This window comes from Neolamprologus multifasciatus, chromosome 22 (genome assembly GCF_963576455.1).
Source record: "Neolamprologus multifasciatus chromosome 22, fNeoMul1.2, whole genome shotgun sequence".
Taxonomy (NCBI): domain Eukaryota; kingdom Metazoa; phylum Chordata; class Actinopteri; order Cichliformes; family Cichlidae; genus Neolamprologus; species Neolamprologus multifasciatus.
The window spans coordinates 4,031,618-4,051,724 of NC_140459.1; the positions used below are offsets into that span (position 1 = coordinate 4,031,618).

At 43.3% G+C, this 20,107-nt stretch overlaps 1 protein-coding gene and 2 long non-coding RNA genes across 8 annotated transcripts in view; 2 read left to right on the top strand and 1 right to left on the bottom strand.

The window, feature by feature from the left end:
- The first annotated feature begins 586 nt into the window (after positions 1-586).
- The window catches only part of LOC146492668 (protein FAM131B-like), a 102,972-nt gene continuing 83,451 nt past the window's right edge, over positions 587-20,107 (top strand). The window contains exon 1 of one of the 6 annotated variants that reach the window (XM_085148366.1): positions 587-937. In XM_085148366.1, coding sequence (XP_085004492.1) covers positions 910-937 — 28 coding nt within the window. In that variant the 5' untranslated portion in view covers positions 587-909. The remainder of the gene's footprint in view (positions 938-20,107) is intronic. The other 5 variants (XM_085148363.1, XM_085148362.1, XM_085148365.1 and 2 more) reach the window with 5 other exon arrangements.
- On the bottom strand, positions 1,684-3,048 carry LOC146492669 (uncharacterized). The gene is made up of 2 exons (XR_014871897.1): positions 2,947-3,048; positions 1,684-2,389 (listed from the first exon to the last, which is right to left on the bottom strand). It is a non-coding gene; the product is annotated as an uncharacterized LOC146492669 (long non-coding RNA).
- LOC146492670 (uncharacterized) lies at positions 5,250-14,504 on the top strand. Its single transcript, XR_014871889.1, has 2 exons — positions 5,250-12,595; positions 13,582-14,504. It is a non-coding gene; the product is annotated as an uncharacterized LOC146492670 (long non-coding RNA).

Below are 20,107 nucleotides of genomic sequence, written 5' to 3' on the forward strand. Positions count from 1 at the left end.
ACCAATAGTTTTTATAGCTTTTGGGTTAGTGGAGTTCTTAATTGAGTTAAAATACTGTACAAGTTCAAAGGAGAATACATAAAAAGAGGGATGGACCTAAACATTTGGACTTATGAATATGAAATTTATCCCGAGTTTGTTTTGCGAGATCTCGCAAAACTTTTGCAAGATCCCGAGTTAGTTTTGCGAGATCTCGCAAAAGTCCGTCTTAATTTTTTTTCTCCCATGTTCCCTGCGGGGCTCCGTATTGCAGAGATATTTTGTTGATGAAAATCACTGAAGTAGAAGCTGCAGTTCTTTGGTTGAGTTTGAGTCTCAACATATGCAAAATATCCCGATCAGATCAGATCTGCGTCCTACTTTTAGGCTATGAGGGTGTCCCTCGTGAGTCATGCTCTGGGGTCTTTCCCGGAGTGGGAGTGTTGCGTTGCGTTGGTAGTGGCGACTAAATATGTAAAATCTGGATGAAAGTTCTTTGTAACCTTTACGGAAATAAAAGCACCGAAGAAACTTCTGCTGCCCGCCCTTTACGCGTGTGCACATCCATGTTTCTGCATGACTGTGTTTGTCTTTCCATGTAAGACAACGTGTTCGTGTCCGCGTTAGTGCGTGCGTGCCAGCGACAAAGCGAGGGAGAGCGATAGAGCAACATCAGCAGTGACTGGGGGGAACCGGAGTGTGTGACGACGGCACGGCGGAGAGAGAGAGCGAGAGAGAGGAGAGAGTCGGATGACACGCACATACACACCCTCTCTGCTTCTCACATACGGAGGAGAGGAGGACAGTGAAGAAGACAGAGAGGAGAACGGAGCAGAGGGGGAACGCGCAGAGAAAGAGACCCGGGGAGAAATGCCTGCTGGACGGATGGATTTTATTTTCCCCGAGCTGAACGAGCCTCTGTAAGACAACATGGGCTGCATAGGATCCCGGACAATCAGTAAGGACACGCTTCTTTATATCCCGCCATGTGGAGAGATGGATGGATGCGTGCATGTGGAGAATTTAAAAGAAGAGAGATGAGATGAAGCAGACACACATGTGTGGTTTCCCAGGTTTACTTATCGCTAATTATCCCGCAGGAAGTTGCAGCGCTTCCGTGGTCTTCTGCTCTTTTCGTGCCCATAAAGGTGTCTGTTTTCGGGGTGTAGTGTCTGCACAGTTTACTGTAGGGATTACTATCGCGTCTCAGTGCGTGTGTTTGTGCGTGTGTGCGTGTGCGTGCGTGTGTGTGTGTGTGTGTGTGAGGGGAGAGGCAGGACAGACAGGCAGCAGAGATGTGAGCGGAATAAGATGCGCTTTGACGTTTTTCGTCTCCACATGGATGACACTGGGCATGCAGACAGTGTGTGTGTGTGTGTGTGTGTGTGTGTGTGTGTGTGTGTGAGAGAGAGAGAGAGAGAGAGAGAGAGAGAGAGAGAGAGAGAGACCTCCGCCTTGACACAAGACTAAGGTCATTGCATGCTGGGTGTCTGACAAAATCCCCCTCTCCCCCCTCCCTCCTTCTTCCACTTTCCCCTCTTACTCACCCCTTCTTTCCTTCCTTCCTTTCTTCCATCCATCCATCCCTCCCTCCATCCATCCATCCTCTCCTCTTGACTCTCCCTCTTCTGTGCGTCATGCTGCGACGTAATAAATTGAAGACGCAGGCAGTGGATACCGGGTTTCTCTCTCTCTCTCTCTCTCTCTCTCGCACACACACACACACACACACACACACACACACACACACACACACACACACACACACACACACACACACACACACACACACACACACACACAGAGTTATGAACAGGAAGCTCAGAGATTGACTCTTGCAGGATGAGTCAGAACCGGGCTCGGCGCACTCAGGTGTGCGCCTGAACGCTCAGCTCATGTAGGTCAATTCTGTGAAGTCAACGCTACACACGCGCGCACACACACACCATTGCGAGGACCCCTGTTGACCTTATGCATTGATCTTTCCCTTCCAAAGGTTCAGGTTCTAACAGCTTGGATTCACCTTTTTACATGTTTGCCCAGAAATCACAGGGAAAAAAGGAAAACCATGTCTTTGCTTAGAGCGCCCCCTACACTGGTCATTCCAGAGTGCGCTACTTTTCCTTCTTGTTACTTTTAATTTTCTTGCTCCAGTTTCCGATTTTTTGGACTCGTTTGTATCATCGCATCAAAATCATTTGGAATATCTCAGTTTCACAGTGTTGGTATCAGATGCTGTTAGCCAGGAATTGTTGCAAATTAGCAATTTTCCAGTGTTCTCTAAATTAAAACAGCACAAGAGAGAACAAACTTACCCACTTCCTTAGTGACGCTACTGTTTTTTGGGTTCACTGCTACTTGAACCCTATAGCTGGTTATGGCCGTGCAGTTAGCTAACTAGAACTTACAGCTATGTGTAAGGTTCTTTTTGATTTGGAAGGAAAAGTAAGCGCAGACAGAGTCCTAGGGAGTGTCCAAAAAGTGATTTATTAAACACACACGTATTATACAGTGTGGGAAGCCGGACTCCCCCTTTCGGCCCGATACAGGAAGCTTTATAGCCTTTATGACGTCAGAACAATTCCTGGAAATCATCTTCTTCAGAACAACAACAACCCTTTCCCAGACTTGAAACCAGATGTTTCCCATCACCGGTGTTTGGGAACATATCAACTGTGTACTCGAGTGTGAAAGTGTGATTTATTATAGGTCCAGGCCAACGAAAGTTCAGCGTCCTCATCTGACTTACTGTGGACCCACATCTATGCTGGTGCTATGAATGATAAAGCATTATATCTAGAATGTGTTATTCTGCGTGCTCTGGCAAATATACTAAATGGTAAATGATACATGATAATAAGGATGATAACCGGATAAGTGATGCAGACTAATGAAGTAATGATGAAATAATGATCGTGCATGTGAATAATAACACAGTGACAGAAAAATAACATTCCTTTACGTGACATATGCCAATGACATAACCTCCTTCGACTGGCTGAAAATGCTTTGGTGGTTTGTAGCCAACGCGACACTCTAAGTCTCAGAGTGAATTTCGGCTAAACCTTCAATAATCAAATTTTAAATTCAGTGTTTAAAACGGCAGCACGGTGGTTAGCACTGTTGCCGCACAGCAAGAAGGTCCTGAGTTCAATTCCAACATCAGGCCGGGGTCTTTCTGTGGAGTTTGCATGTTCTCCCCGTGTTTGCGTGGGTTCTCTCCGGGTACTCCGGCTTCCTCCCACCGTCCAAAGACATGCAGCTTGTGGGGATAGGTTAACTGGAAAATCCAAATTGTCACTAGGTGTGAATGTGTGAGTGAATGTGAGCGCAAATGGTTGTCTGTCCCTGTGTGTTAGCCTTGTGACAGACTGGCGACCTGTCCAGGGTGTACCCCGCCTCTCGCCCTATGACAGCTGGGATAGGCTCCAGCGCCCCCCACGACCCTGAAAAGGATAAGCGGAAGCGAATGGATGGATGGATAAAACGTTAAAAGAAAGCGCTCTTGCTCCTAAGGTCTGAAACTGGTCTACAAAGAGACAAGAGTACACATGTGCACATAGATTTAAATGTTCAGTGCCAGTTTAAAACTAAATTGTAAGTCAGTCAGGAAGGAGTGCAAGGTGAGGATGTTCAGGCAGATACAGGACTTTCAGCACAGCATAGACACGCAGCAGTAGTGTTTCTGTTTTCTGTGAAAATTCCCACATGCCACTAAAGTCTCTCTCCACTACAAAGACCACAACCCAAGATATCCCAAACTGCTGATAAAGAAAAGTGACACACACATTGTACCAGAGCCATGATCCCCTCCCTCTATCTACACTATCACAGCCTCATCAGCTCCTTTATGAAACAAATGGAGGCTGCTGGAGGACTTAAATAAGGGACAATTTGACCTTTGGTTGTCATTGAGCAGAGCCGGTAAAGGATGGCGAGGGACCGGGGCAGGGATTGTAGTGGGTGAGGAATGATAAGGAAGAAGAGCAGAAGCTTGTGGTGTGAAGATCCAAAATAATATCCTGGAGAGTTTTTTGGTCCCATAAGTGGGCGTGTTCCCCTTTGTGGTTAGGTTTTTTTTCTCTTATCTCCTCTGGCTCCTCTCTCTCCCTCCCTTCCTCTTCTTCTCTCTCTATTATTTGCTGTGTCAGAAGTAGATCAAAGCACATTATGCTAGCTATGTGCCGGCCACGTTATCTAACTCCAGTTGATATTTTCATTTTTGGAAATGTGTGCTCCAGACGCCGTGAGGAGTGAGCTGAGAGTGAGGTCTGGAGCTGGCTGTCTGCACGCAGGGGAGACAAAGCAATAAAAAGTGGGACTGTTCGCCGAGGATAAAGGAGACCAAAAATATCTTAGCAAAGTATCAGAGCTAAACACCGACAATAACAGAGTTTTTAGAAAACACAGTATCTCCACTTTAATGGGATTGAATTTTGTTTCCAACTCAGCAGGTATTAGGTGTCTGTCTCTGAACAGGAACTAGTTTTGGGAAGTTAGCCTAAAACAAAGAGTTAAACTCCAATGAGACGGACATAAAACAACTTCTGTGGATGGATATTGTGTGACCTTGATCGGGGACACAGTGGCGGCATTGTTGGGACGAGCGCGCTGAAGAACTGAAGGGAAAGGTGGAGGCTCGCAGCTGCTGAGGACATCAAAAAGAGAAAGAAAAGCTGCTTTTTTGCAGAATAAAAAAACACTGTTATTGTTATTGCACTTCTGTGTCCTTGTCATTGTTTACCAGCGCAGAACAAGCAATAGCTCAGACTTTGACATTTTAATTTCTGCTGCTTCTTAGGTTTGGTCTTACCACCACAGTACCCGTGCACATGCTGGTAGATGTAAAGTTCTACTGGGGCACAATTGGCCATGACGCACAGTTTGCTGCACAGTTACCTAGATATTCAATTCAATTATATTTTAATGTAGTGCCAAATCAAAACGAGCGTTACCTCAAGGCGCTCGAGGCGCTTCACAATCAACAACCCTTTACAAGTAAGCACTTGGTGACAGTAGGAAGGAAAAAAGCCCTTTTAACAGGAAGGAACCATGGTGCCAACAAAGAGAAGCTAATAAAGGAGAAATATGGTTCTTTCTGGTTCCTGTCAGTATTTTTGTTGCATCGTTGCCTGATAATAATGAATTACAGTAGTTCGCCCTAGAAAATATAAAGTCATTAACTAATTTATTAGGCATTACTCTTAGAGGGGATGCGTCTTATTGTAGAGATCTTGTGCAAATTCAGTAAGACAGTTTACATCCTGGTCAAAATTGACAACAAGATTCCTCGCAGCGTTACTGAAGACCAGGGTAGGTATCTGCTTAGATACTTGTATCTGATTTGTTTTAAGGCTGAGCACTATAACCTCAGTTTTATTTGAATTTAGAAGCAGGGAGCCTGGAGTCTTTGAGACACATTTAACTAACTAGTGTGTGACATCTGGCTTCCTACATACATAAAGCTGAATATCATCTGCATACAGAAAAGCATGTATACTGTAAACAGAAGTGGTCCCAGCACAGAACCCTGTGGAACTCCACAGTTAACCTTAGTGTGTGATTTGCACTCCCCAAATGGAGTCTTTTAGATAAATATGATTCAAAACACTGCAGAACATCCATCCATCCATCCATCTTCATCTGCTTTATCCGGCCGGGTCGCGGGGGCAGCAGCCTAAGCAGAGAGGCCCAGACCTCCCTCTCCCCAGCCACCTCCTCCAGCTTATCCGGGGGAACACCAAGGCGTTCCCAGGCCAGCCAAGAGATATAATCTCTCCAGCGTGTCCTGGGTCTGCCCCGGGGCCTCCTCCCGGTGGGACATGCCCGGAACACCTCACCCAGGAGGCGCCCAAGAGGCATCCTTGTCAGATGCCCGAACCACCTCAGCTGCCTCCTTTCGATGTGGAGCAGTGGCTCTACTCTGAGCCCCTCCCGGATGGCCGAACTTCTCACCCTATCTCTAAGGGAGAGGCCAGCCACCCTTCGGAGGAAGCTCATTTCTGCCGCTTGTATCCGCGATCTCGCTCTTTCGGTCACTACCCACAGCTCGTGGCCATAGGTGAGTGTAGGGACGTAGATCGACCGGTAAATTGAGAGCTTCGCTTTTACACTCAGCTCCCTCTTCACCACGACGGACCGGTGCAGCGTCCGCATCACTGCAGCCGCAGCCCCAATCCGTCTGTCGATCTCCGGCTCCCTTCTCCCATCACTCGCGAACAAGACCCCGAGATACTTGAACTCCTCCACTTGGGGCAGGAACTACTGCAGAACAGAACCTTTAATAACTTCGGGATTTGCTAATCTCTCTAATAAGATATTGCGGTGCACACTATCGAATGCTGCACTGCGGTCCTGCAGAACATGCACAGAAATGAGTCCACTGTCAGAAACCATAAGAAATTGCGATATACAATGAACTCCTCTTCCTTTGCTCACTGTTACTATCCCCTTCCATTTATATTCTGAGATCTGCATACACTACTTTTGAATTAATTATTCAGTTGTACTTTGTCACTCAGTCAGAGTAGGGTACAGTTTTTCCCCACTAGACAGATGCCTGAAAAATGTTACACAGGCACCAGTTCATCATCAAACTAGTCATTTTTCTAAGTGCATCACATTATTCAGTAGCCTGCACAATTACTTATAGCAGTAATGGCTTAAAGCGATTGTTTCCTGTTTGACTTTCAGTCTCTTAGAACGTAGTCCACTCTTCTTTACAGCGGCGCTTCGGTTCATTGAGGTGTGTGGACGTTCATTTATGAGCTCTTAAGGTCCTGCTACAGCATTTCAATGAGGTTGCAGTCTGGACTTTGACTGGGTCAACAACACCTTGATTCTTTACTTTTTCAGCCATTCTGTTGCATATTTTCTGCTTCGCTCGGGATCATTGTGCTGATTTAGTTTGAGCCGTCATACAGATGGCCTCACTAGAATACTCTGGTACACACAGCAGTTAATGGTTGACTCAGTCACTGCGAGTTGCTCAGGTCGTGTGGCTGCAAAATAAGCACAACTGCTGACAACCTGACGTGAGGTGTTTGTGCTGAATTGTGTGTTTTGTTTTTCTCCAGTTGTGGTCCTTTACATTATGACTAAACATCAGCACTTTGGTTCAGTCTCCGTCTGTCCAAAGAGCTTTGTCCCTTTGTCTTGTGCTCTGTTCGGATGTAGCTTTGCAATCCTTAATTGAGCAGCATTGTCGTTTTTAGAGATAAGAGGCTTTCTCCTGACAGCCCTTTGAAACAAGCCACATTTTTTTCAGTCTTTTTCTAATTGTATGGTCATGAATTTAACTAACTTTAGCCTGTGGAGTGTGAAATGTAGTTCTTGGGTTTTCTGCAGTTTCTCTGAGCATTGCATGGTCTGACCTTGGATTGGATTTGCTGGGACGATTGTGGCATCGTGTTATCACACACACCTAAATACTCCAGACGAACACGCTGCCAATACGTCTGCTTTTATAGAGGTGGTCACACTCACTGATGATCAGTTAATTTAGTGCATTTAATTAGCAGCACCAGGCTGCTATATACCCTCTTCTTTCCTTTGGAGGTAGTAAGGGTGGACTTAGCTTTCACAGAACTGCACAGAACTCCATGAAAACTGTATTTCTCTGACTGTAAATGTGAACTTTTGCTTATTTTTGATCATTCAAAAGTGCTCTAATGAGTTACCTTCTTAGTAGTTAATGCTATAATGTAGCTGATTAGTTTTTAATGGCAGGAATCTTGCAATGCAACAAGTTAACTTTAAAAAATAAGGTTGCTCAACGATGCTTACCGCCTAATATGTATTACAGAGTATAATAATAGTAATAATAATGATGCAGCCCACAGAGGACAACAAAAAAACCAAACGATGCATCAAAGCAGGCAAAAACAGTCTTCTAAGAGCCCCATTATGAACACCATCAGGCAGTTTTACTGTCGTATCACATTATTTATTTTCTTTAAAGGATCAGAATGCTTCTAAAAATCAGACTGGAGGGTTGAATGAAAAGTGATGGGACCTAGAAGAGACACACTGCATGACAGAGCTTGTTAAATCGGTCAGGGTGATTGGACAGCCCTCCCCTCCCTCCAAATTATTGCCTGCAGAATATTTCCTGCTGCGTTACTTGTGAGGAACATCTATTCTTATATTCGGCCCGAGCGAGAGCGGCGGCTGCTAAAAATAGATCCGGGGTAAAAGAGGGAGGTCAATCAGAGACGGAGGGAGGGAGAGGAGGGAAAATGTTACAGTAAATATGGGTCAACAGCTTGCTCTCTGTGTTCCTTTGTGTCACATTCACTTTTCACCCTTGACTCTGAGCTTCTGTCAGGTGATCTGCAGAAAAGAAAAGAAGACACGAGGCCGCAGTATCATCGTGCTTCAGCCTTTCATCGCTCAGCTGTGTGTTTCCTGCAGAGTGCCATTTAACCAAAGCATCGCCGCCTGTCATTACACTCAATTATCCTCCAGCAACACTAGAGCTGATGTTTAACAGTCATCACTCAGACAGCAGGACAGCCACACAGAAAGGCTCTCAGGCATACTGCAGGATCTCTATATCCACACTTTCCAGTCAGGCCCAGAAAGACGTTCTGCAGAAACTCGCACCAATAAAATCGATCTCGCATCCATAAATTGTCACCACAGTAGATTTAAGACCACTTTACACGGAAAACTAAATCAAAAGCAGCAAACTGGGTTAGTAGTGTAAGGCTAAATGCACTGGTTTAAGGAAATGTTTTACTAAATTCTTTAATTTAAGCCTAGAAGAGAGACTTTGAAACCAAGCTTTGCATGGCAGATGATGGAATCAAGGCTGTGGAAAAATCTTTAAAAGGAATAAAAATCACTTTTGTGCCGAGCCCTTATTTTCAGGGATTTTTCCAATGACAAACAAAGTTAGCTAAAAAACCTCTGTAAGCATTAGACTTTAGTTTAGACCCTAAAATAGTAGTTTGGGGGAAAACAGGAACAATTTTAACACAATGCCTCTCTGTCCGATGGAAGAAAACCAATGTAAAGGAAATACAATGTTATCTTTTGTTGGGGCTCCAAATTGCTGAGCCTTCACATCACTGGTGCCCTCCTCAATAAAAAAAAATCCACTATATGCAGAGAAGGCCGCTATGTACGGAGCCCCGCAGGGGACATGGGAGAAAAAGAATTAAGACGGACTTTTGCGAGATCTCGCGAGACGCAAACGTTTTAGCCGCATTCTTCGGACGCTGGCTCGAAGCCGACCGGGAGGTCGAGGCACGATGTGCCGGGAAAGCGGTGTTCCTCCCGGCTGTAGTAGGTCTCGACCTCCCGTTAGCTTCGAGCTAACGGGAAGAATGCGGCTAAAACTTTTGCGAGATCCCGAGTTTGTTTTGCGAGATCTCGCAAAAGTTTTGCGAGATCCCGAGTTTGTTTTGCGAGATCTCGCAAAAGTCCGTCTTATTTCTTTTTCTCCCATGTCCCCTGCGGGGCTCCGTAGCTATGAAACACAATCCAAAAGAGAAATTTAAATTAATTAGTATTTCTAACACGTTGCAGTACGTTAATGCCACTACATGCCGCTAAAGTCTAGAAATATGGCCTCAGCATCAATATCATGACCTTCTTCAGTCCATGCGTCATATTTTGGACATCCACTCTAGGTTAGGTGCATCTAACACCTGTTCAGCTGTTTGTTAATGCAAAGTTAATCACATGACTGAGTGCATTTAGACACATATGGTTAAAATGGTTAAGCGCCTTGAGGCGACTTTTGTTGTGATTTGGCGCTATATAAATAAAATTGAAGTGAATTGAATTAAAATGACCTCCGGGGGTTTAAATTTAGCATCAGGATAGAGAAGACAGGTGATTTCATGTGTGACGTGATTGTTGTCGTCAGGTGGGCTGATCTGACTTTTTCAGAAACTACTGATGTACTGGAATTTCCCCACACAGCCATCTAGGTTTACAGAGACTAGTCTAAAAAAAGAGAAATTCAGAGGTCAGAGGAAAATGGCCAGTGCTGATAGGTGCTGAAGCGGTTGCTATAGCAGCAGAAGAGCATATCAGATGCCTCTCCTGTTAACTAAGAACAGGAAACAGAGACTAGAGTTTGAAAAATGTTGCCTCAATTTCTGCTGTGATGTTTGAATTTGGTAAGAAAAATGGGTCCATTCTGTCTTATATCAGCGGTGCGGTCTGGTGGTGTAATGGTTTAGAAATACTCTTAAAATAGGTAACAATGGAAGGATTAAAATGTGGTTTCCTTGAAGAGGAGGCGCTTTAAGGTATCTTTAAAGTGCAGTTAAAAGACTTTGTCGATCAGGACATTTGTTCGAGGTAAGACTTTGATAAACCACTTTCATCACCGCAGCATAACACTGAACTCACACGTTTATTCACACGTCTGATTTCCAGCTACAAAGAGCAGCAACTGAGTCGTGGACCCATTTTGGACGGCAAATGCCAGTTTTTGAAGTTGTAAATGGGCCTGAGTGTTGGCTGATGCTTTGACTTGTAGTTCGGGATACATTTACAGCAAATGTGTGGAAGAGAGTTGCCTCTGAGCAGCATCAAATTGCTGATAATGCCTCGAAATTCAAAGCGAAATCGGCAAAAGCAGACATGTTACGTTCACCTTCTACCTTCCAGAACAGATCAAACATGTTGGTTATTTTTCACCTTTCATTTTGTCCATCATCTGCCATCATGAGAAACGAGCCTGAGCCTTTTTGATGGGAGGAACAGCTCGGAGCAGTTTCTTTCTCGAACCAGCAGCTCTCCACCTAAATCCAGACCAGAGGCAGACAAAAGGCAGAGCAGAACAGAGACTGTTTAAGGCTGGATGCATTTCACTGCTTTCTTGTTTACAATAATTGCACTGACAGTGAAGTGCACTTGGAGCTGGATGCAGGAAACTGAATATCACAGGTGCTGGTCGCCATCACATTGAGGCAGATCGGGCATCTTTTGGCACTTGTTGTTTTGAGCATTGCAAAAATTTCAGATTTTATATTGGTGCTTTTCTGTCACAGTATGTATTTACAGATAACCACTGAAGTGGGGTGTCAAAGTATCACGTCTAAAAACGCTTTAACTTAAAGCCGTTCTTCTTTTCACCCGTCCTGCTTTTATCTCACGCAGTCATTTTTGCTCTTACCAGCAAAAAATGGAAGCATCTGTTTTCTGCTGGAAGCTTTCCTAAACCCACTGAACAATACCTGCACAGACAAAGCAACACTAATTTAGCATTGCATTAGTCCCACTGAAAACGCTATGTCGAGATGAACAGAATCAACTTTTGGAGATTTACTTAGCTGGATGATTGAGAATGCATCAATACATCACCTTTTTTACTTTGTAAAACAATCAAACCACAGATATAAGACAATTTTTTTGTTTAATAGCTCAACATTCTGGCTTCAGGAAACATCCAAAAAAAAAATGTAATTATGTCAAGTAGAGGGACATATACTGAATGACCTCGTAATATGCAAACAAGTACCAGGACAAAGCTAAATATCCAAAAAGGTCTGCAGATAAAAGAAAGTGTTTGCAGGCCTGAATGAGTGGCTGCACCTGGCTGATTGAAGGAAAGCATGGCCCCAACAAGAGGGCTGCCAGCTGAAACAACTCAAGGGATTATACAAATCTTTCAGGTAGAAAATCCGAGAAAAGATTTCAGTTGTTTCTCATAAGCTTTGCCTAAAATATTCATTGCATGAAAACAAAGTGAGAAGGTTAGAAAAGCAAAACACACGGGCAAAGAGTCTGGTATGGAACGCCAGGACTGCCATAATGAATTAATTAAATACACCATTAAATAATTATTTAAATGTGGCAATAATTAATTAAAATGTGAAACAAATAAATAATTAATTAAATGTGTCAATAATTAATTAAATGTGTCAAAAATGTATTAATTACATGTGTCGTAAATATTTATGTAATTAATTATTTCAGATTTTAATTAATTATTGCCACATTTAATTAATTATTTAATGGTGTATTTAATTAATTCATTATGACAGTCCTGGCACATAAAACCTGAATAAATATGACCTGAAAATAGAAAATAAACAGCAAAAGAAAAGGGCAGAAACAGGAATCAGAGTTTGTGACAGAACTGTAACAAATTAGCTGAAATTCAGATGCACGTTCAGGAAAGCCAAATTCAAACCAACACTAATAGTTAAACAAAAAAAATCAAGGTAACGATGAGCTAAAGAGAACCAAGACAAGCTTGTGTACTGTGTTTGGATGAAAGTGATCTTTAATGATGAATCAGAAATTAGCAACGGGAGAATTAAACAGAATTCAGTTTGTTTGATGTTTATGATACCAGGATAACTATTAAAGAAAAAATAGCTGTTTTTTTATACAAAGAAAACAGAAGTGAGGTGATTCCACAATTTTGTGAAGGTTTTCAGAAATCATAATATTCAATCACCTGGGGCATGAAAAATAACAAAACTAAATTTGACGTAAATCTGGCCCTTCAAGGTTTTCCCCTTGAGAAGCTCCAGACCACTCCCAGTGCTCCTGCCATTTTTAGATCTGCTCATTTGATTCATGCTGGATCTCCTCCCCTGTCACAACAGTGGCCCTTAAACTTGAATTTAATGGTAGGGAGGAGGACAAAGTTTGGTTGTGAGCAGGGCTGGACTGGGACAAAAAATTGGCCCGGGCATTTTGACTAGAGACCGGCCCACCAAAAATGTGACGTCATTCAGGGGTAAAACTGCAAAGGATTCTGGGAACTTGTGGCAAGAGGTACTAGCGCATGCAGGCTTTCAATTGAACTCAGTTACACAGCGATAAAAAGAAACACAAAAAATGGCAAGAAACTGTTGTATTATTAACTGCAATAGCCGGTGTTGTGCCAAAAAGTGATTGTCTGCCAAAAACTGATTTCCGGTATTTGCCAAAAACTGATTGCTCGTATTTAAATTGCTATAAGTAACTTGTTGTGTTGGTGAAACATATGTCAAATGCATCCCTCATGGATGACATAAAGTCATATTGAGCTACAAACAACATTAGTGTAACAAGGTAGAAGCCGCAATCAGTCTTTGGCAGTGACTTTTATGTAACCTTTATTTATGCCGTTAAAAAAAAATCGAATTAACATTAAAAATGTATTTTGTAAGAAGTAGTTGGACAGCAGAAATGGCTCAAATATTACAATAGTTCTGTAAAAATATTTAAAGTGGGGATAAAGGACCGGATTGGTTATAATGTAAGTACAATAACACAGAGTTGTAAAGATACTTGAAAAAACAGATACTTTTTTAATTCCAATTTAATTTTTGGCACAACACCTGTTGCATGACAGCCACGGGAAGCCGACGGGTAAAGAGATCGGTTGTTATCGGATTACGTCGTGGAAATTGTTTAAGCCATGTTTCCGAAGTAACAAAGAGCCGATGGATGGCCTATAAGATTGCTAAACAAGGGGGAGGGTGCATCCGACCTCCTCGGCTGTAATTGGTCCAGCCCAGAGTCGATCATGACCAATTGGCCAATCCAACACCTTTCATTATTTATACCCTTCCAAAAAATAAAAAATAAAAAATCGATCGGCCCATAAAAACAAAAAATCGCCCAGTGGGCCGCTGGCCAGTCCAGCTATGGTTGTGAGTCATCGTTGTTTTCGAACGGTGATGAAAGAAAGGTGTCTCTTTGTGTCAGATGTCCCCTCCTCAGGTCTCAGAACAGTTTAGAAATGCTCTGAACCTCCTCAAACACACCTCGTGAGTTCGAGGAGGTTGTTAAAAACAAAGGCAGCGTGAAACTGCGGGTAAACTGAAGAGAGAGAGAGACAGAGCCTTAGAAAGTTTTAGGTTTGCATGTTTTCCAATTAACATTTTGATGCAGGATTTAAAAAATGTTAATGTGCAGAACTGGAAATATGTGAAAGGTATCCTCTGTCAGTGCTGAAATGAAGTGCAGATGCATGCCAGATGATGCACTTCGAGGAGATCTATATAATCCATGGATCTGTGGTTTTCCATTATGGAGTGGCTTTGCAGTTCCCTCATACTTACTGTGAGTGTGAGCCGGTGCATGAAAGTGCCAGAGTTGGCAGCCGTAGTTTGAGGCTGAGACTCCACACACGGCAACACTCTTCCTATCAGCATGCAGTGCCAGCTGGCTTACAGCTCGTGTGTGTGCAGTTAGTACATTTACTGTTTGTACTTCTGTTACTTGGAAGTTAGAAAAAAGGGGGGGAAATGATCACAGTCCAATATTTAAAACCCAGCTCAAGTCTAATATCTAATTTCTTCTGTTGATGTTTTTGAGCTGCATTGCTCTGAAACTGCTTTACCTGCTTTGGTCAATCAGTCAGACTTAACAAAGGGAACAAGATCAGTTAAATTAGGTTCGATTTGGGAATCCATTAACTACTCCGCTGTCTGGAGCCAATAGCCTCCATCCGGGCCAAGATTTTATCGCTGTCATTGTTTCCAGAAGTGGATCGTTTTCAAAATGCTAATTATAAAAGCTAAACTGTAGCTAAAGGTTATCAGATGTTTTTTCTTTGTTGGCAGCTTGTTTTTACATCATGATGCTAATAACAGAAAAGAGACTCGTGTTAGTGGCCCGTAAAACAGTAGGAAGACGACTCTGGTTGTGCAGGGCTGGACAGTATTTGACTAAAAGCCGATGCATGCACACTATAAAATGTGGAGGTGGCACCATGACTGCGAACACAGTCAAAGAAGATGTTTTTAAGAGTCAGCAACAGAAGCGCAAGTTACCGTGAAAGCTTTGTGAGTAAAAAGCCAATAAGAGTCCTCTATGACACAACCACATCAGCAAGCACAAAGGTAAAGAAGAGGCTTCTTAGCTGCTGCTGTGCATTGCCGGTTTGCTCAGATTAAAGCGTGTTTTTAATGTGTCGATATCTTTAAGCTTCATAGATTTCTTGTAGACTTTGATGCACCCGTCCTCTCTCTTTTTCTCTCTAGCAGTGAGACCAGCAGCATGCAGGGGTGAGCCTAAAGGAGGGCACCAGGTGGCTGCACATTTATTTCAAAGCTTTAGTTGTTTTTTAATTTGCATATTTAGATTATTGGTATACAATTTAAATCTCATTATATTTATATTTTATAATTGCAAACCGGGCCTGCAGTGGTTTTTCAGATTCTTCATTCCATAAAATTCCATAGGAAAGTGTTTTTTAAAGACTGTTAAGTTGGCAACGTACGCTGAATGTGAGATAAACACAAAAGTTGTCAGAGGGGGATGACAAATACCAAAATCAAAAGAACTGGGAACTTTATAATATATATATATATTTTTTAAAACATCCATCCATCCATCTTCATCCGCTTTATCTGAGGCCGGGTCGCGGGGGCAGCAGCCTAAGCAGAGAACCCCAGACCTCCCTCTCCCCAGCCACCTCCTCCAGCTTATCCGGGGGAACACCAAGGCGTTCCCAGGCCAGCCGAGAGATATAATCTCTCCAGCATGTCCTGGGTCTGCCCCGGGGCCTCCTCCCGGTGGGACATGCCCGGAACACCTCACCCAGGAGGAGCCCAGGAGGCATCCTTGTCAGATGCCCAAACCACCTCAGCTGGCTCCTTTCGATGTGGAGCAGCAGCGGCTCTACTCTGAGCCCCTCCCGGATGGCCGAACTTCTCACCCTATCTCTAAGGGAGAGGCCAGCCACCCTTCGGAGGAAGCTCATTTCTGCCGCTTGTATCCGCGATCTCGTTCTTTCGGTCACTACCCACAGCTCGTGGTCATAGGTGAGGGTAGGGACGTAGATCGACCGGTAAATTGAGAGCTTCGCTTTTACACTCAGCTCCCTCTTCACCACGACGGACCGGTGCAGCGTCCGCATCACTGCAGCCGCAGCCCCAATCCGTCTGTCGATCTCTCTTTTTAAAACATATAGATGCTAATAATCGGTGCATGTGTAACGATGTCTGTGCAAAGTTTAGTTCAGTTTGAGGAGATACAGGTTGGCGTATATACAAACATATATATACGTATATAGAAAGATGAAGCCACCAATCAGTGGGTAAGTTAATTAAAACGAGCTTTTATAAGGCCAAACTTGGAAACTCTCTCTTTTTCTTTGCACGTGGACTTTTTATCAGCATGCTACCAAAGCCTGTCAAACGTGATTGGTCAACAGAACTCAGGAGTAGGTGACAAAGGGTACGCTGGCTTTCATATTCATATCCACAATTAGTTCACAGAGATCAGCATTATTAGTGAAGAGTTCAAATCATTAGAAAGACTCCACTTTGCACACTTTTAATGAGCAGAGCTGTGGGAACAAAAATGTGGAGATTTCAGAGACCGAGTCACCTCTGAGTGGGCATCATGAATATTTTGCTCACGTTTCCACTGTGAAACCTTTAATTAACAGATTTTACTGCTTCAGCATGGCCGCGATGGAGCATCGGTCGGCTCAGTGAGCAGCAACATTGCGGTGTTACTGAGGTTTGCTGCGGAATTAGAAACATTTAATGGCATGTCGGTCTGGAAATTTGATAACTACCGTGGCAATCACCTCTCTGCAAAGGCAGCTGTCTGATTTTGCAGTTGTAAAGAAAGGATCCTTCGACTCTGACGTTGTCTGTGGGCCTCTTCTTCACAAAGTTTCATGAAGTGTAGCTTGATGATTTGTGTGCAGTGATCATATAACAGATGTAGTCAAAGGAGCTTGCAAAAAAAAGCGTCTGGACTTCTTTAAGTTACTTGAAGACGTTTCACCTCTCATCCGAGAAGCTTCTTCAGTTCTAAGGTCAAATGGTGGAGAGTCCCAGATTTAACCCTTTAAGACCTACCATAGAACCAAGTCCGCCAGAGCTTACTTTATATTTTTACATGCTGTGGAGCCATTTTTGGGAGCATTTCAAGTTGCTATACATCAATACAACTGTTATCGCCAAAATTTTAATAATATGTCTGCATTAAGTGCATAGTAATTACATAAATTGCAAAAAAGTGCAATAAACTACAAAAAAATTGAAAATCGTTTTTGGTTTTTTACATATATTTCTACTTAGAGAACTTTAAGAGGCTTATCCCTCAAAACTTTAAATACAAAAAAGTTGCACAAAATAGTTTCCCACCACAGGAAATTTATTTTGAGTGTCTTCATAGTTTTATTTTTGAAATACACCAATTTTTATATACTGCAGGAAAAACGAAAATAAATAGTATAATGCAAATTTGCAAAAAAAGCAGCATATGCATCAAAATAAACTATTTCCAGCAGTGCAATATGAGTCCTAAGCATCCCAGAAACTATTCAGAAAAGCATGAAGTCAAACATGACTTTTAAAAACACCAGTATAGGCTTGTAAGGCCTATAAGTAAAAAAGGCCTTACATTTACATTTTCAATACATTACATTTTCCGCAAAAATGACGCCACGTCTGGTTTCGGGACAATAATGGCGGATATATGATAGTTTGCGCTGATGGCTATTCCAACCTAGGAAGTGTGGTTTTTATGGAAGTTTTGCAAAGCTTTATGTGGAAGGAAACTGTGACCGAGGACAAGCTGATGGCATAAGATGTAAGTACAACTCCTCCGGTTTCATATGCAAAAAAAATTATTGCGCTAGCTCACGTGTTTCTGGTTCTACAGGGATTTAAAAATAGTTATACAAAACGGAGCGTGCCCGCTCCGACCGGCTTTAAAGGGTTAAACCTAGTGGGAGTATCCCCCCACAGAGGGACAAAAGGACCCCCTGATGATCCTCTAATCGCCTGAGCCAAGGTGTGAAACTGGGTGTGGGTCCCAATCAGCCAGAGGACCTGGCCCCACCTTATCATGCGAATTCCTGAGGTCCGATGGCCCAGGATGTGAGTGGGCGTTAAGGCGTCTGTGGGGGGAAACTCCCACTAGGTTTAAATCTGGGACTCTCCACCATTTGACCTTAGAACTGAAGAAGCTTCTCGGATGAGAGGTGAAACGTCTTCAAGTAACTTAAAGAAGTCCAGACGCTTTTCTTTGCAAGCTCCTTTGACTACGATGACCTGGATGACTGAGAACCTTCACGTCACATTTCCATTGTGTATATCAATATCACAGGGACATTAATCCTGGAATCTATACATTTACAGTCTTCTGTTTGTCCACGCTGGTGCAACCTGAGATGTTATGTGATCCGTTGCTCTGCTTTCGTTTCTTTGTTTCATCTGGCTGCAAACAACGACAGAGGAAGACGCTCTGACCGAGAGTAGAGAGCAGACTCGTGTTTGGCAGCTCGATTTCCACATAAATACACCCAGGTTGGATAATGCAAGTGGCATCTGATGTGACACTTGGCCTGTGCGGTCATCTGTGAATGCAGTGGGATCACAGCGGAGTCCTGCTGGTTTTATTTTTAGCTAAATCGATTCAGGCCACTAATGGAAAACGAAGGTGATGGCTCCTTCGGGCTCGTCTTTTTCCGACTCGCCCGTTTCTCAGTTTTCTCAACTAAATCTGCATCACAGTGGCTACATTCCTGCTCCAGGTCCTCAACACGGAAGCCTGAAGCTGCCATGCCAGATGAATTTTAGATGTGACGAGCAGCTTGGAAAGGAACTAAAAGCAGCTTATAAATGGCATCCAGAGACAACGGCTTGAATTTCAATGCCTAAAAAGGTGACGTCAGTAGACTGCGCACCACTCACGTTCACGGCCCCCCTCGTCGCTGCAGCTTTATGCACATTAAAGCAGTCAGTTTGACCTGCATTGAGAAAATATTTAATTTTACTGCAGCAGAAACGTGATTAAAGCTCAAATGATGTAATTTAAACATAATTTATAGATATCACAGAGATCCCAGCACACATGTAAAGGAGAGATCAGATTTAGCTCCGCTGCAGACTTCAGCAGCCAAAAGCGTCCTCGGACATTTCTTAATTATCGTATCAACCCACTTACCCCTCGCCAAGGTCACAGGTTTAGGCTGGAGTCTGTCCCAGCACACATTGTCCTTTTATGCAAAAAACACCATCAAGAAAAGCACTAAAGCTTATCTGTTGGCTCTCCACATACTTTGATAGCACGGAGCGTCTCCCTTGGTCATATTGTCTGGCCTGTTTATCACTTATTACCTCTGACAGGGAGGTTCAGGAGGTTTTTGTCAGCTGTTGTTAGCAGGTATCAGCCATAGACATTCCTTTGTTTTTCATGACTGTCCCCTCATCAAGAAAACCCTTAGTTTTTACCATAGTTGGTTGACTAATGGCTTAAAACTCCAAACTTATGTACAGTAGTTCACCTTAGGCCACAATGATAGAAAACTAGCAATATTTAGAGGAACTACAAACTGTTAGAAGGTTTCTGTAGGTCTGTCATGTCTGCTGTGTGCGGCTGGTAGAAAGGACCCCAAACACAGACTCTCAGAGGCAAAGATGAACTTAAAAAAACTCAGCTTTACTGCTGGTAGTTAGGAATACAAAATAAACTGGAACCCAGGTACCCTAACGAGGTCTGCTAATCGTATTGGCTGCCCTGTTTCCAGATCGTCAAATGACTGTCATTCCTCTTTTTGGTGTGTTTTCTGTCTGCCTCTGCTCTTTATTACGCTGCAACTTCCAGAATCTCCTGTTTTTCTTTCTTTCTTTGAGTTATACTTAGGGATGGGTACCGGTATCCGGTGCCATCTGACATAAACGGTAGTAACCAGACCGAAAAGCAGCGCACATTTCGGTGCTTTTTTTTCCTGAGCTGTGATGACTTTAGATTCTAGCCAATCATTTTACGTTTCCGAGGATAGTAGGCGGGTCCAGGTACGTACGTTCTTTTAGAGCAGAGCTACAGATTAAAAATGCCCAAGGCGAAGCGGTCAAAAGTCTGGCTGTACTTCACAGCAAAAGATGCAAACTCAGCAGCTGCAACAAGTGCTTTAAGCTGATACTGTGATACTGTCAAAGGAGGTAACACCTCAAATCTGATGAAACACCTGGCGACGCATAGCGTTTTTTTTAAAAGCTGAGAAATGCGCCGTATTTGATAGCTTGCTGCGAGACCTCACACCGAGCACATCTACTGCGGGTGTGGTGCCTGTTATCGGACCCGGAGTTAGCAACATCCCCCAAAAACCCGAAGAGGAGAGTCCTGGCCCCTAGCCCTGCCAGTGTAGCAGAAATGATGAGGATGATGATGCAGCAGCAGCCGTTCTTCTCTGCGTGAG